The sequence below is a fragment of the Podarcis erhardii genome (assembly GCF_964252035.2).
Source record: "Podarcis erhardii genome assembly, chromosome: 10".
Lineage (NCBI taxonomy): Eukaryota > Metazoa > Chordata > Lepidosauria > Squamata > Lacertidae > Podarcis > Podarcis erhardii.
Genome location: NC_138500.1, coordinates 16,681,900 through 16,696,166, shown reverse-complemented (window position 1 = coordinate 16,696,166; position 14,267 = coordinate 16,681,900). Strand labels below are relative to the sequence as shown.

Genomic DNA, 14,267 nt, shown 5'->3' with positions numbered 1-14,267 from the left:
ATTGAAAAACAACACTCCACATCTTTTAGGCTTTTAGCTAGAGTATTATAATTCAGTTGTCAGCCTATTGGAACGAAGAAAGCACACACTATTTACAAGAGCTGCTATGTGCTGGGAACAATCAGCAAAAGCACACAAACCTGCCAAATTGTTGTTGTTTGTTGTTTAGTCGTGTCTGACTCTTTGTGACCCCATGGACCAGAGCACACCAGGCGCTCCTGTCTTCCACTGCCTCCCGCAGTTTGGTCAAACTCATGTTAGTAGCTTCGAGAACACTGTCCAACCATCTCGTCCTCTGTCGTCCCCTTCTCCTTGTGCCCTCCATCTTTCCCAACATCAGGGTCTTTTCCAGGGAGTCTTCTCTTCTCATGAAGTGGCCAAAGTATTGGAGCCTCAGCTGCAGGATCTGCCCTTCCAGGGAGCACTCAGGGCTGATTTCCTTAAGAATGGATACGTTTGATCTTCTTGCAGTCCATGGGACTCTCAAGAATCTCCTCCAACACCATAATTCAAAAGCATCAATTCTTCAGCAATCAGCCTGCAAAATACCCTTCGCAAAAAACAAAAAACAAAAAAAAACCCACCTTCCGAGCACATTACAAAAGAGACCTGCCATTAATGTATGATGGCTGGCTAATTTTGCCCAAAACTGCTCACGTGCTTTATCAAAATTATCAGTCCTTGTTTGGAGAGCTGATGGTTTATGGGGGGGGGGAGGATAAAGAGCAGCGTAGCAAAGAGAGAAGAATGAGAGCTTTTGTGAGAGAGAGAGAGCACATGAGCATGGATGTGGGAAAGAACATGCACATGTGTTTGTTGGAGAAAAACATTAAGGTTTGTGCAAGGAGGGGAGCACCAGTCCTTTTCATGTGTCTTCCGCACAATGATGCTGCCCAAACTTTTTCAATTACTTACCCTCAGCTGCAACAATCCAATCACGAGACCAGTTTGGCGGTGGGGGTGTTCTTTTCAAGCCCCCACCTGTGCTAGGAAGACTGTCTGTATTGTCATATCAAACAGTGCGCAACATTGCATCGTTGGGAGGAGGCTGAGTGTGGAGCCCAGCATGGCTCATGCTCAGGAGGAGCCAACCATTCAAATCCGGACTCAGTCTCAAAGTTTGAGTGGTGGTCTTTGGTCACTCACCAACTTGCTGGCTCACATAGTCGTTGGGTGAAAAAAATGGGGGGGGGAGGGGGGATATATCACGCAAGCTGCCTGAAGCTCCTTGGAGGAAAGGCGAGATAGAAATGCAGCAAATTAAATAAAAATCCAGAGTTCCAATCTGCCAAACCTGCTCTGCAGAGAATTTAGCTAAATGATAAATCCCGGTTTTCATAGTGGTGTTTCTCCTTGAAGAGCCAATTCAAGCAATTACCGTATTTTTCGCTATACAAGACACACTTTCCACCTCCTAAAAAGTAAAGGGAAATGTGTGTGCGTCTTATGGAGCGAATGCAGGGTCCATGGCTTCAGTGAAAGCAACACAAAGCCTCCGGAGCGCAGTGGGAGCTCCCGGAAGCTTCGCGTTGCTTTTGCTGAAGCCTGGAGAGCAAGAGGGGTCGGTGTGCACTGATCCCTCTTGCTCTCCTGGTTTCGCTTCGCTGGAGAGGCGCTGCACAGCTTTCCCTCTCTGCGCAGCGCCACTTCAGCGAAGCGGGAGGAGAAATGGAAGGGGCTCCGTTTCTCCTGCCGCTTCGCTGAAGGGGCGCTGCACAGAGAGGGAGAGAATATTTTTTTTCTTGTCCCCCCCCCCCTCTAAAACTAGGTGCGTCTTATAGTCGGGTGCGTTCTATAGAGCGAAAAACATGGTAAATTGTCATGTAGATGAGTCCTCCTAGGGACCATATAATGTTGGAATGCAGGTGGGCGATCGCATTTAAATGTTTCATCTCAAAAGATCCTTGAAGATGGAAAGCTAGTATGAGAGGGGGCCTACAGTAGAAATGTGCACAGCCAGAGGTGGCACGACCAGTTTGGCCATGCTGGGCGCTGCACTGCAGGGGACACCACAACTGAGCATGAGAGGCAATGGCAGGGAGAATTTAATCATCACACGTGGTGCCACTGAAATTTGAGAGTCTGAAGTCCACCACTGCCTAACAAGCCAGGGAAATGCTTCAAAACTGCCCCCCCCCACACCCTCCCTCCCTCTGAAATCCAGGTGCTATAACTTGGGACTATACCACAGCTGGTTTCTAAATGTCTGAATCCATTCTTTTGGGACAAAAGGGGGGCGGAATGTTAACCTTTCACCATTTGTTTCCACCCTCCCTTTATCACAACAGAGAATGCAAAGCATTTTACATACATCAAATAGTGTTTATTGCAGACTTTCAGCTGAGTCATGTGAAAAAGGCACCATGAAAATTAATAAAACTAGATGATTAATTTCTTCTAAATGACACGATGGGTTTCTTTTCGTAATGCCTTTATATACAGGTGACAGAAGAGAACATTTTGCACTGGGGAAACTGAGGTGGAGGGAAGAAGTCGTCATAGTACCATAAACAACATTTACTGGAATATTTAACTCGGATTGGCCATGTTTCAAAAGATTTCAGTTGGAAATTAATACTTTGTTCTCTCTCGCAATCGCCTTTCACCCCACCCCCCAGAAAACCTGGGTTTCCCTTTCAACGGGTGAAGTTAACACGATGCCCTTCAGAAATAATACTGTGAATGACCACACAGAGACCTTTGAAAGGTCCAACTGCCCCACCCTGAACCTTTTAAAAAACTGAGACTTCTGTTCTCATTTCCTTTGTGCCTTTATTGGTTTTCTTGTGCTCATTCCCACCGGAACAGCCGTAAAATTGGAATCCAGAATAAGTTACCTCTGCTATCACTATCTCCGTTAAGAAACCATCTTGTGAATTTGTTGGAAGAGTGGCCATAGTCTGTATGGAAGATTCGAGCCGTTGGCATCTCAGGTGCTGAGAAATGAGATGTGGAGAGAAAAAGCCCATGGCTATAGATGACAGTGACAGGACAAGCGAAATGGTGCACTCCCGATGCCATGAAGTCCCACTGATTCCAGCAGCAAAGAGCCAAAAGCTCACATACGTTTAACTCCTTTGTTGACATCAATGGGTCTTAAAAGGAAATTCTCCCTGGCTAGATCATGTGCCTTTGGATTCACACTGGCTCACAGATTTCAACATGTTTTGTTGCAGAGATTGGGAGCTAGTGGCCTTCTGGACATGGCTGGCCTATCGCTGCCATCAGCTCTGACCATTGGACAGACTGGCCAGAGCTGATAGAAGCTGGAGTCGTACAACAACAGTCCCACAGATTTTCCTTGTCTGTTTTAATCAGGTGGCTCAGTGGCCGTCTTTGCCCTGCAAATAGCGGTGTGATTTTGCTTGCCTGCTTTGAAGAAGAAGAAGGGGGGAAGATCAGAAAAGCATGAAATGATTGGCTTCATCTAGCCAGCCTTGGGAGCGCTGGTTCATTTCCCATTAAATGTGCTTTTTGAGTAAGGGAGAAGGGGAACACCAGTTGCCCCACTGACCTCCCAGCTGCATGCTTTCTTCATGGTAGTCTTCATCAACCTGGTGCCATCCAGATGTTTTGGATGACAACTCCCATCAGCCCCAGTTGAGTTGTCATCCAAAACATCTGGAGAACACCAGGTTGATGAAGGCTGGTTTATGGCATCAAGTTGTGTCTACATAAATAGTCGTCATCAACCAGACATTTCCTCTTCATGGCTTCCTAAAACAAAGCATGATGGAACAATGCCCAGAATAATGGGAGCTCTTCCTCCTTTTTTTGAGCAAGTACAAACAAAAATGGACAGAGAATGCATTTAGTGGCTGCTGCTCTCGTCGAAAGACTCTACTCCCGAGTCCGTGGCAGCAGCACTGAGTTTCTCTTGCCGTCTTCTCATAATCTCTTGTAATTCTGTACTTCCACTGGTAGCCTTTGAAATCAGAAAAGGGGGGGGGAGAGATTCAAAACAAGCCTATTTTTGCACAAGAGCCAAGATTTGACTCAGTTATGAAATGCATTTATTAAATCCATTTATTTAACAGGGGCAGAAGTGGAGGAAGGTTTCTGATTCAGCAAAACATGTTGAGGAGACCCAAAGCCGAGAATAAGAATATAAGAGAAGCCTGTTAGGTTAGGTTACAGCAATAGGTATCTAGAAACATTTCTGCTTCTGAGCTTAGAACAACATAGCTAGTAGCCACTGATAGCCTTGTCCTACAAAGCATGAGACGCTCAATCACAGGGTCGTGGGTTTGAACCCCACATTGGGAAAAAGATTCCTGCATTGCAGGGGGTCGAGCTAGATGACCCTTGGTGACCAACAGTGCCTCCTGTGGGAGTGAGTTCCATAGTTTCCCAATGAGCTGTGTGAAGAAGCACTTTCTTTTATCTGCGCTGAGTCTTCCAACCTTCAACTTCATTGGAGGTCCGTGAGTTCTAGTGTTATGAGAGAGGGAGCAGCCATTCAGTGCAGCTGCTACTGGATTGTGCTACTTCAGGTGGAAGGTCAGAGATTGCATGTTCAAACTTGCCTCCTGCTTCCTAAACCAACTCTCCGCACATTGGAAAGTGGGCTTGCTATTCGAGAAAGGTGGACAGGGTCATTTTGTACAACACTGCCATTTTCTATGTGTAACGCAGGCCTGGGGAACTGGACCCAGCCAAAGGGTTGGATTCCAAACAGGCCACTTTGACAGGTCGTATGATGCCAGGTGATTCAAAATTCTAGCCATGGGAGCAGCCACAGGCTTTCCCCCGACCTTAGCGCTGTGACTCCACAGAGTTAAGATCAGAGATAAGACCCTGCTTGCTATTTGATACAAAAAAGGCAGAAGCAGAGGCTTATCCCTGATGTTAGCACCACCTCTGCTGCCACCTATGACTCTCCTAGAGCAAGCAGAGGCTTTCCCCAGATCTTAGCGCTGTGATCCCACAGCGCTAAGCTCAAAGATAAGCCTCATTTGCTTGCTATTTGATACTAAAAAGGCTTATCCCTGATGTTAGCACTGCCTCTGCTGCTAACTATGACTATCCTAGAGCAAGCAGAAGCTTATCTCTGATCTTAGTGCTGTGGTGTGTTTGCTTATTTTAAGAGGGTGGGGGAGCATGCAGTTTGAAGTGCTATGATCCAGCAAGAGCTGCACTGTGAGATTCTGTTGACGGCACAGCTAAGTTCTCAGTTTAACTGTTGAGATGCTGAAGGCAGTCTTCTGCCGCAGTGCCTTTTTGGGAGGAAGTGGTAAATCAAAGGCTGCTGAAGCCCCAACTCAGCATTTAAATGACACCCAGCTTAATGTTCATTCCACTTTTGTCATTACCCTGAGTGGAAGGGCTCAGAGCTCAACGCATGCAGTGTGTTGGTCATTCAATCCTTGGTGTATCCGGATAGCCATGCCTAACACCTAAGAGTACGGATGGGGAACTAGGATGGCCAAAGCTGATGGATTTGGTGGAGAAACCGACTCGGCACGTACCTCCAGTGCAGCTTTCTGAACAGTAATTTGGCTGTAGACTCGAGCTCCTTCGGGGCACACAGTCCTTAGCTCGTCTTTGTTGAGGGAGAACAGCTGAGCGCCAGTCAAAACCCCAAGGCTGTTGACAGTTCTGTAGGATAAGCAGCAACAGATTAGCACAGTGAAGCTATATATATTTTTTAATATAAAAACAAACAAGAAAATGCAAAATGTGATACTCGGGTAAAGGAAAGAAATTGCTCACTCACAACACGCAACCAGAAATCGCTGAGGCCTCCCCCCCCTCCAAAGTAGGCTCCTAAAAGCCTAAACTCAAAACCAAACATATTTGTTTTGTCCCAGAAGCATCATCTTTTAATTTGATCCTGCTTTTGTGAAGTACGCCAGCAATTTGGAGGAGTTTATTCAGAAGGGAACCAAACCACAGGTCCACCATGGAACCACAGGTAGGATCAGTAATGGCAGTGGATTTCAAGCAGGGTTTTTTTTCCAGGCAGGGGATGCCAACCTCATCCTAAGTATTGTGGGCCCAATTTTATAGAACTCCATTCCGGCTGAGATCAGACAGGCCCCTTTCCCTATTGAACTTCCAGAACCTGCCTATCTACCTGTTACATTGATATACCTCCTTTATTTTCCAAGGATCTCAAGGTGGTGGTTCATGGTTCTCCTCCTCACCTTTTCGTTTCACCGTCCCAACAACCCTGTGAGGTAGGTTAGGCTAAGAGATTGTGACTGGCCTAAGGTGAGCTTCATGGCCAAGAGGGGATGCAAATTCTGTTCTCCCAGGTCCATGTCCAGTTTTATCTCTTTCTCAGCATTCAGTTGGGACGCGGGTGGCATTGTGGGTTAAACCACAGAGCCTAGAACTTGCCCATCAGAAGGTGGGCGGTTCAAATCCCTGCGACGGGGTGAGCTCTCGTTGCTCGGTCCCTGCTCCTGCCAACCTAGCAGTTTGAAAGCACATCAAAGTGCAAGTAGATAAATAGGTACCACTCCGGCGGGAAGGTAAACGGCATTTCCGTGCGCTGCTGTGGTTCACCAGAAGTGGCTTAGTCATGCTGGCCACATGACCCAGAAGCTGTACACCAGCTCCCTCGGCCAATAAAGCGAGATGAGCGTCACAACCCCAGAGTCAGCCACGACTGGACCTAATGGTCAGGGTTCCTTTACCTTACAGCATTCAGTTACTTGCACATGGCTTAGAGACTACTGCACTTAAGCCATACTGCCAACTCCTAAAATAAACAAACAAACCTGGGACCTTCTGCAAGCAAAGCAGATGATCTGCCACTGAGCTTAATCCAGCTCTTTCGGACAGGATGGTGTTGAGGACAATGCAGCACCTCAGGTGGTCTACTTGCCTCTTAACTCTGATCAACTCTTATCAGAAAATGCTGCTCCTTGAAACTCACACTGGGTTGAAGCCTTTCGCCTGTAACCAGCTTTTCACGTCTTCGGGAGAGGAATCGTAGCTGATGTTGATGGCTGGGGCGTTGGATCGTGGCACATGGAACTTCTTTTGAGCAGCGCTTCGGCCAATGGTGAGCCTGTGGATGAGCTCATCCTGGACTTCCTCCATCTGAGATTTCCGTCCTTCAAAAAAAAAGAAGGAGAAGGAAGAAGAGAAAATTGACTGTTTAAAATATGTATTTGAAGAAGTGACTCAAAGGGAAACTGATTCCTGCCATCCGCTTTGATTGCTTTTACTGCAGTGCAATCCTATGCAGGTTTACTCAGAAGTAAATGCTGTGGGGTTTACTCCTCAGTAAATGTGCATAGAATTGAGGCCCTATACCATTTTCTTGTCAAATGGTATAGCTATTATCAGATTTTTTCCGTTTAATCCAGAATTAATTCAAAATCATAATCAACTTTGCAGAATTCTGTTCCCCCATTTAACAGGATTTGTGGTGAACTCCACTGCACGCTTAGAGAGTGATCTAACCAAACTTAAGCACTTTTAAGCCTGATTGCATTCAATGAGAGAGCTAAGGATGTTCATTTCCCCCATTAAAATCAATGGGACTTAGGAGTTCTTTATGTTGATTGTTTCCTTAGTATTTAGGGCCATATATGTTTAATATATAGGGACGCAGGTGGCGCTGTGGTTTAAACCACAGAGTCTAGGACTTGCTGATCAGAAGGTCGGCGGTTCGAATCCCTGTGACGAGGTGAGCTCCCATTGCTCGGTCCCTACTCCTGCCAACCTAGCAGTTCGAAAGCACGTCAAAGTGCAAGTAGATAAATAGGTATCGCTCCGGTGGGAAGGTAAACAGTGCTTCCCTGTGCTGCTCTGGTTTGCCAGAAGCGGCTTAGTCATGCTGGCCACATGACTCGGAAACTGTACGCCAGCTCCCGCGGCCAATAAAGCGAGATGAGCGCCCCAACTCCAGAGTCAGTCACGACTGGACCTAATGGTCAGGGGTCTCTTTACATTTATGTTTAATAAACAAGAATGTACTAGGATGGTTCTATATATCACACCAGCAGCACTGGCTGTTCGAGATTAGCAGGGCAGTTCTGTAGGCACCAAAAAACAGTCCATCACTAGGGTTTTTGGCTACTGCTGTATTCTCCTCCTTAGCTCCTGTCTCCCACACTGGCTATTTCAAGAGCAAAGGGGAATCACTGCTTTGAATTCTGCCAGCCAAGAAGACTTGGCTGTGCTTCTTCCTTCCCATCCTGTAAAATTAGCACATGCCGCACATAGCAAAGCAAGCACAATGAAAAGCTGGCACAGCCTTCCAGGGATCGGAGCGCCAGCCTTGCAATAGCTGACTGTTCACTGGTCAAGGCTGCGGCTACTTCTGCACCAAAATTTAACCCAAGCGATTCTGCGAGTAGAATAAATCGTGAAAATTAAACATGTCTGCATTAGTCAAGTCTGCTTCCCACAGCTGTGTTTTCCAAAGCACCTGGAATTGTTGGGATGGGGGAACGGCAAAAGTCTGTGCATGGAGACTGAAGGCAGATGGGCTGAAGAGGAGGATAGAAGAAGCCCATTTCCTGCCTAGAGGATACCCTGTACAGTCTGCCTCCCTAAGAGCTAGAAACTTGGCTTTCAGAAACCCCCAAGAACCTTTGGTTCTCAACACCACTTCCGATGTCAGATTTTATGGATGACAAGTTCTGTTGAGTGGAGTATTCAGAACATATTTTCCCCAAGTGACAGGCTGGTTTCGAACACTAGCCATACTCAGAGCAGAACCAAGGAAATAAATGAATTTCGGCAAGTTAAGCCCATTGACCTAAATGGTAGTACCATATTTTTAGCTCTATAGGATGCACCCGACCATAGGACGCACCTTGTTTTAGAGGGGGAGAGCAAGAAAAAAAAAATCTCCCCCTCTTTGCGCAGCGCCCCTTCAGCAAAGAAGCAGGAGAAACGGAGCCCCTTCCATTTCTTCTCCTGCTTCGCTGAAGGGGCGCTGCACAGCTCTCCCTCTCCCACATTGCCTTCACCTTCAGTGAAGGCAACCCGAAGCCTCCGGAGTGCAGCAGGAGTTCCCGCTGTGCTCCGGAGGCTTCGGGTCCCTTTTGGCTGAAAGGAGCAGCCTTCCCACTGCTCCCCGAGCTTGTGGGGTTGGCGGTGGAGGGAAGCCTGGCTTTCCCTCACCGCCAGCCCCAAAGAGCAGGTCGGGGAGCAGCGAAAAGAGCAGCCCGGGTCCCCCCCCCCAGCCCCAGGGACCACACATTCGCTCCATAAGATGCACAGACATTTCCCCTTAGATTTTAAAAGGAAAAAAAGTGTGTCTTATGGAGTGAAAAATACGGTATTTGGAGTATGACTTAATTGGATATAAGCAGCTTAACACACATGATTTTTCTGGCACACAGAATGAGAGAGAGAGAGAGAGACTCACGATCTATAGGGGGCGGCTTCTGCCTCTGTCCGTCTCGCGCGCCTTCGCTTGAGGTGCTGCTTTGGCGGCTGATGGCTCCGGGCACCTTTGGCACAGGAACTGGGATGGGCGCTGGCATGCTTGGTGGGAGAGGGACAGGAAGTGGCGTCTGGGGCGGTGAAGGGACGACAGGAGCAGGGTCAGGTTGCTTCGGAACAAAGTCTGTCCTTTGCTTCTACAAATGCACACACACAAAAAGAGGATACATTTTTCATAGCTGTGGGGGGAATCCAAGTTGTTGGGGTTTTGTTTTGTTTTGCAGAATATATGCGTGAACTAAACCTCTGCAAGAGTGAACAATTGTTTGCTTATTTTCCACGTGTCAAAGCTGAGCAACACGAGAGAGGCATTGCAGGTAAAGCACATCCATGCATTGCAGGAAGAGGAAAATAGAGAGTGAAACCTAAGTCAGTAGATGATCACCATCTCTTGGTCTTCTTTTTAAAAAATAGTTTTTAATGCATCTGTCTGTCTGTCTACCTATCACCATAGTGTGGGTGTGCATCAGCTCAAGGTTTACTGTTGCAGGTTTACTCTTCCTTCTAACTGCAGAGCCTGCATGCCTGGGGACAATGTGAATTGGTCTACAGTGTTCTTACTTCTGGAGAGAGCAGGCGAGAATGCACTCCCAAAAGGCTAGTTCACACTGCGAACACCTTTACAGTTCCAGTCTGCTAAGTAGGCTACAGACTTTCAAGAGGTCTGACTGCGTAATGTTTTCAAAAGGCTCTATAGTTTTTCGAGAGCTCTTAACAGCAGAGGAAACCACAGTGGAGATGGCAACGCTGGGGCATATTTTTTTTGTCCTCCTGGGAACAAAAGCTACATGGGATCTGAAAAAATGGAGAGTGGGAAGTATTGTGCAGAAGAGAGAGGATCAGAAGAGAGAGTCTTGCTAAATAGCCACCAAATATAGTAAGGCTCAACCACTGTGCAAAAATAAGAGATTTAAGGACCCTATTGGATCCTTTAATCTGTCTCCTTAATCATGCAGAATTGTGTCATGTCAATGCGCAGGAATATAGGTACACACCTATGGCCTTTCCACAAACACAGCAGGGGTCACCTACATAGGTCTTACAGATGCCTAAAATCAGAGTTGGAAGAGACACTAAGTCCAACCTGAATATGCAGCTCTCCCATAGGGTGTTATCAGCACCATGATCTAACCAACTGATCTTTCCTTAGGTATCAGAATTAACACACACACACACACACACACACACAGAGAGAGAGAGAGAGAGAGAGAGAGAGAGGTGTATGTGTGTGTTTCTTTTAGTGCCCACAAATGTTTGATGGCTAATCTAAAGTGAAAAGCCCATGCAAAATATATTCCTCATGAAGTATTTGTGAATAATAATAATAATATACCATTCTGAAGCAGAGCATGTTTTCTCCAGACAATCTATGAGCTGTAAACCCAAGATCAAACCTTAGTTACAGCTTGTGGTGCATCTGGAGAGAGACAAACCATGACATGCAAAGCCAGCTAAACCGTGGCTTAGCTCATGGCAGAAGAACTGGGGGTAGAACGTAGTTGCAGTGATTTCCTTTCCAGAACCATGAGCTTTCTTGCTAAGCTACAGTTTTGCTTAGCATTCCATCTGCGCCAGCTCAGTAATAAGGAAGACAGACCAAGTTTTCTGACCCTGCATAGGGCAGTTTCAGATGTTAAGCCTCGCTTGAGACTCCCTAAGGCTGGAAGTTGGAAATTTGTTAGAGGAAACAGTAGTGAGGTGGGAGAGAAGGCTTTTGAGGAGTGCGGCAGATCCTACGGACAGTTCCCAAAAAGCTTTTAACAAGACACACTGCTTCATCCATTTTATATGAGAACAATTTGAATTACCTCAGAGAGTTCTCCCAGTAATTGCTACAAGAAAAATGAAGTAAACCAAAGCAAATTAGACAAGTTGGAACAATGTTGAAACGTCAACCACAGAATCAGCAGCCTTCCAGCATTTTAAGTAGCATTCATTGACTCTTGATGGCAGCAATTACTTGCCAATTTTTGAATTCCTATTAGAATTCCCACCATCACCAGCTGGGACAACAATGTGCAGTCACAAAGCAAAGCAAACCAAACCAAACCAAACCAAACCAAACCATGGCTTGTGTTATATTAGCTCAGGATTGCATTACGGGTGTGTTATAGTATACTAAAATATAATACAGTGGTTTAGACTGCATTACCTATCTGCCTCCTGGGATAATAACAACTCCTGGGATAATAGACTGTATCATGTGGTAATGCAATGCTTTTTCCAAGTCACGCGCTTTTTAAATGGGCAATATGTTCTCAGAGATACTGATATGTACTGGGCCCCCACAAAGTCAATGGGCAAAGTTGAAGCCCTTTGTTGCGGTCACCCACAATCTCCATCACAAGATGGCACCTACGCTGATATGAGACATGAGGACCAGAAACTTGTTAAAAATAGAAATATTAGATTTTAAATAAAAATCCCTCAAGTTGCCTGTGGGGATGTGTAACTCAGGAATTGAATGGATACAACTATTGGGGGTCAGTGTTAGCCAGGGAGCTCCGTGGACCATGATGTGAAGGCGGGGGACAGGAAGAGACATATAGAGGTGACTCCCCACTTATGTGGGGGTTACGTTCCGGGTCCCCACGCACATAAGAGAAATGTGTGCAAGTGGGGAACACCCTAGAGAGTTCTTGTGGCTCACGAAGAGACCCAGCCCAGAGTGGACATCCTCTTGGGGCTCTGCGCAGGGACTCCACGCAAGCCAGAGGCACAGTGGGGCTTTGTTGAGGCTGCTCAGCCTCCCCGCTTAACAGCTGGTGCACAGGGTAGCGTAGCAGCAGCGGCTTTCAGCTGAGCAGGCTCAACAAAGCCCCGCTGTGCTTCTGGCTCGCAAGGAGACACCCACACACCCCAAGCCCAAAAAGGACATCTTCTTTGGGCTCTGGGGAGGGCGTCCTCACGAGCCACCCACCACTTCCAGGTTCTCAACACTGTACATGTGCTTGGTCACACAGAAGAACATCTCATGCATGTGGGGAGTTTTCTGTATTGTGATTCCCTGGGACTGCTATATGTGGATACAAAGCATTAGACAGTGGTGTCATAATGGCTAACAGCCATTAAGAGCCTTCTCCTCCATGAACATCCAAAACATCTGGAAGGCACCTTTCCCGCCCCGACCTGGCCACAGTGATCCATGCGACAGTCACCTCCAGGCTTGATTATTGTAACTCACTCTACACGGGGCTGCCCTTGAAGCTGACCCAGCGGGTGCAGAATGTTGTGACGAGGCTCCTTACAGGGTCCTTGCCATGGGATCACATTCATCCAGTGCTTTACCAACTGCACTGGCTCCCAGTGGAGTACAGGATCAGGTTTAAGGTGCTGGTTTTGACCTTTAAAGCCCTATGTGGCCTAGGATCCACGTACCTACGGGACCACCTCTCCTGGTATGCCCCATGGAGGACCTTAAGGTCCACAAATGACAACATTTTGGAGGTTGCAAGGTGCTTAGATTGGTCTCAACTAGGGCCAGGGCCTTTTCAGTACTGGCCCCGACTTGGTGGAATGCTCTATCACAAGAGACTAGGGCCCTGCGGGACTTGACATCTTTCCACAGGGCCTGCATGACGGAGCTGTTGCGTCTGGCCTTCGGTTTGGACTCAGTCTGACCCTTATGTTTCCCTCCTCTTATGGTTTTGATCTACGGGCTACTTTTAAAATGAGGCTGCATTTTAAATTGCACTTTAACCTGTATTTTAAATTGGTTTTTCCCTATTATGTTTTTATTGTAATTTTACTGGTGTTAGTCACCCTGAGCCCGGCTTTGGCTGGGGAGGGCGGGGTATAAATAAAATTGTTTTAAAAAAATAACAACTCCCAGCTGAAGTCCCATTCACCATCTCCCACCATGCTCTATTTGTAAAAGGAGGTGGCTAACTCCACACTCCCAGCTCTGCCCAGTAAGAATGAGAGCAGACTCAAAGCCTAGATTTTCTCTGCACAGGCTTTATACCCCTGTACATAATTGTACGGACCAAATCAAATTAACAAAGAAAAGAAATGCAGTGTGCCTGAGCAGGCATGCAACAGTTCTAAAAAGTGCAGTCACCATTTGCATAAATTTGGAAACAAGAAACTCAAGGCAATAGCTGTTTAATTAAACTTTCTTTTAAAAAGAACACTCCTGCCTCCTCTTCGTCCCCAACCGATCAGTTCTGCTAGAATGGTACTGCATGGATTACTGGCAAAGACTTAATGACAATTCTGGCAACTGCCGAATGAGCACCTGCCCATGCGCATTCCTTCATTTGCAACACATTTCCCAGGCAGCTGAGAAAGGGGATGTGTGAGAGCAGTTGGCATTGGGCACTTGTGTTGGATCTAAGCAAGCTGGCAGGAGATCTGGGCACGAGAAATGTGTGTGAAAGAGAAGCTGCACCCCCACAGAGAGACATTTGCCACAAACGGATAAATAAAGAGACTTGTGGAAGGTTTAGTGGTGGACTCCAAAGAATACAAAGAGAAAGCAGTGAATCCCAAGGGGAAACCCTGGTCAAACTCGGCACCAGCATGTTTGCAAGCGGGAGCAAATGGCCAAGATCTTTTGGCAGCAGGAAGAAATATTAATAATATAACAAACCTCATTAAACCAGTGCCAGGATTAAAAAGGCAATGAGGCACTATGCTCATTGTATGTTAGGAGTCCCATTTCTGACCTCTGTCCATTTTGTACAAGTTCACTCATATGCATTTTTCTTTATCTGTGGTTCTCAAACCTCCCCCGTCCCATGGATCACTTAAAAATTACTTAGGGTCTTCCTTCACCAATTAGTAATTTTTCTGCCTCTTGTAGTGAATGTAATGCGTTGAAGTAGGAGCTATGATTTTTAATTGAATCAATATCA

The 14,267-nt window shown here is 46.6% G+C and overlaps 1 protein-coding gene across 1 annotated transcript in view; it reads right to left on the bottom strand.

The window, feature by feature from the left end:
- Window positions 1-2,301: 2,301 nt before the first annotated feature.
- Window positions 2,302-14,267, bottom strand: part of EPS8 (EGFR pathway substrate 8, signaling adaptor) — a 139,326-nt gene continuing 127,360 nt past the window's right edge. Inside the window, 4 exon segments of the mRNA XM_081879423.1 lie at window positions 2,302-3,925; window positions 5,469-5,598; window positions 6,884-7,064; window positions 9,335-9,548. Of these exon segments, the coding sequence (XP_081735549.1) occupies window positions 3,812-3,925; window positions 5,469-5,598; window positions 6,884-7,064; window positions 9,335-9,548 (639 nt within the window). The 3' untranslated portion in view covers window positions 2,302-3,811.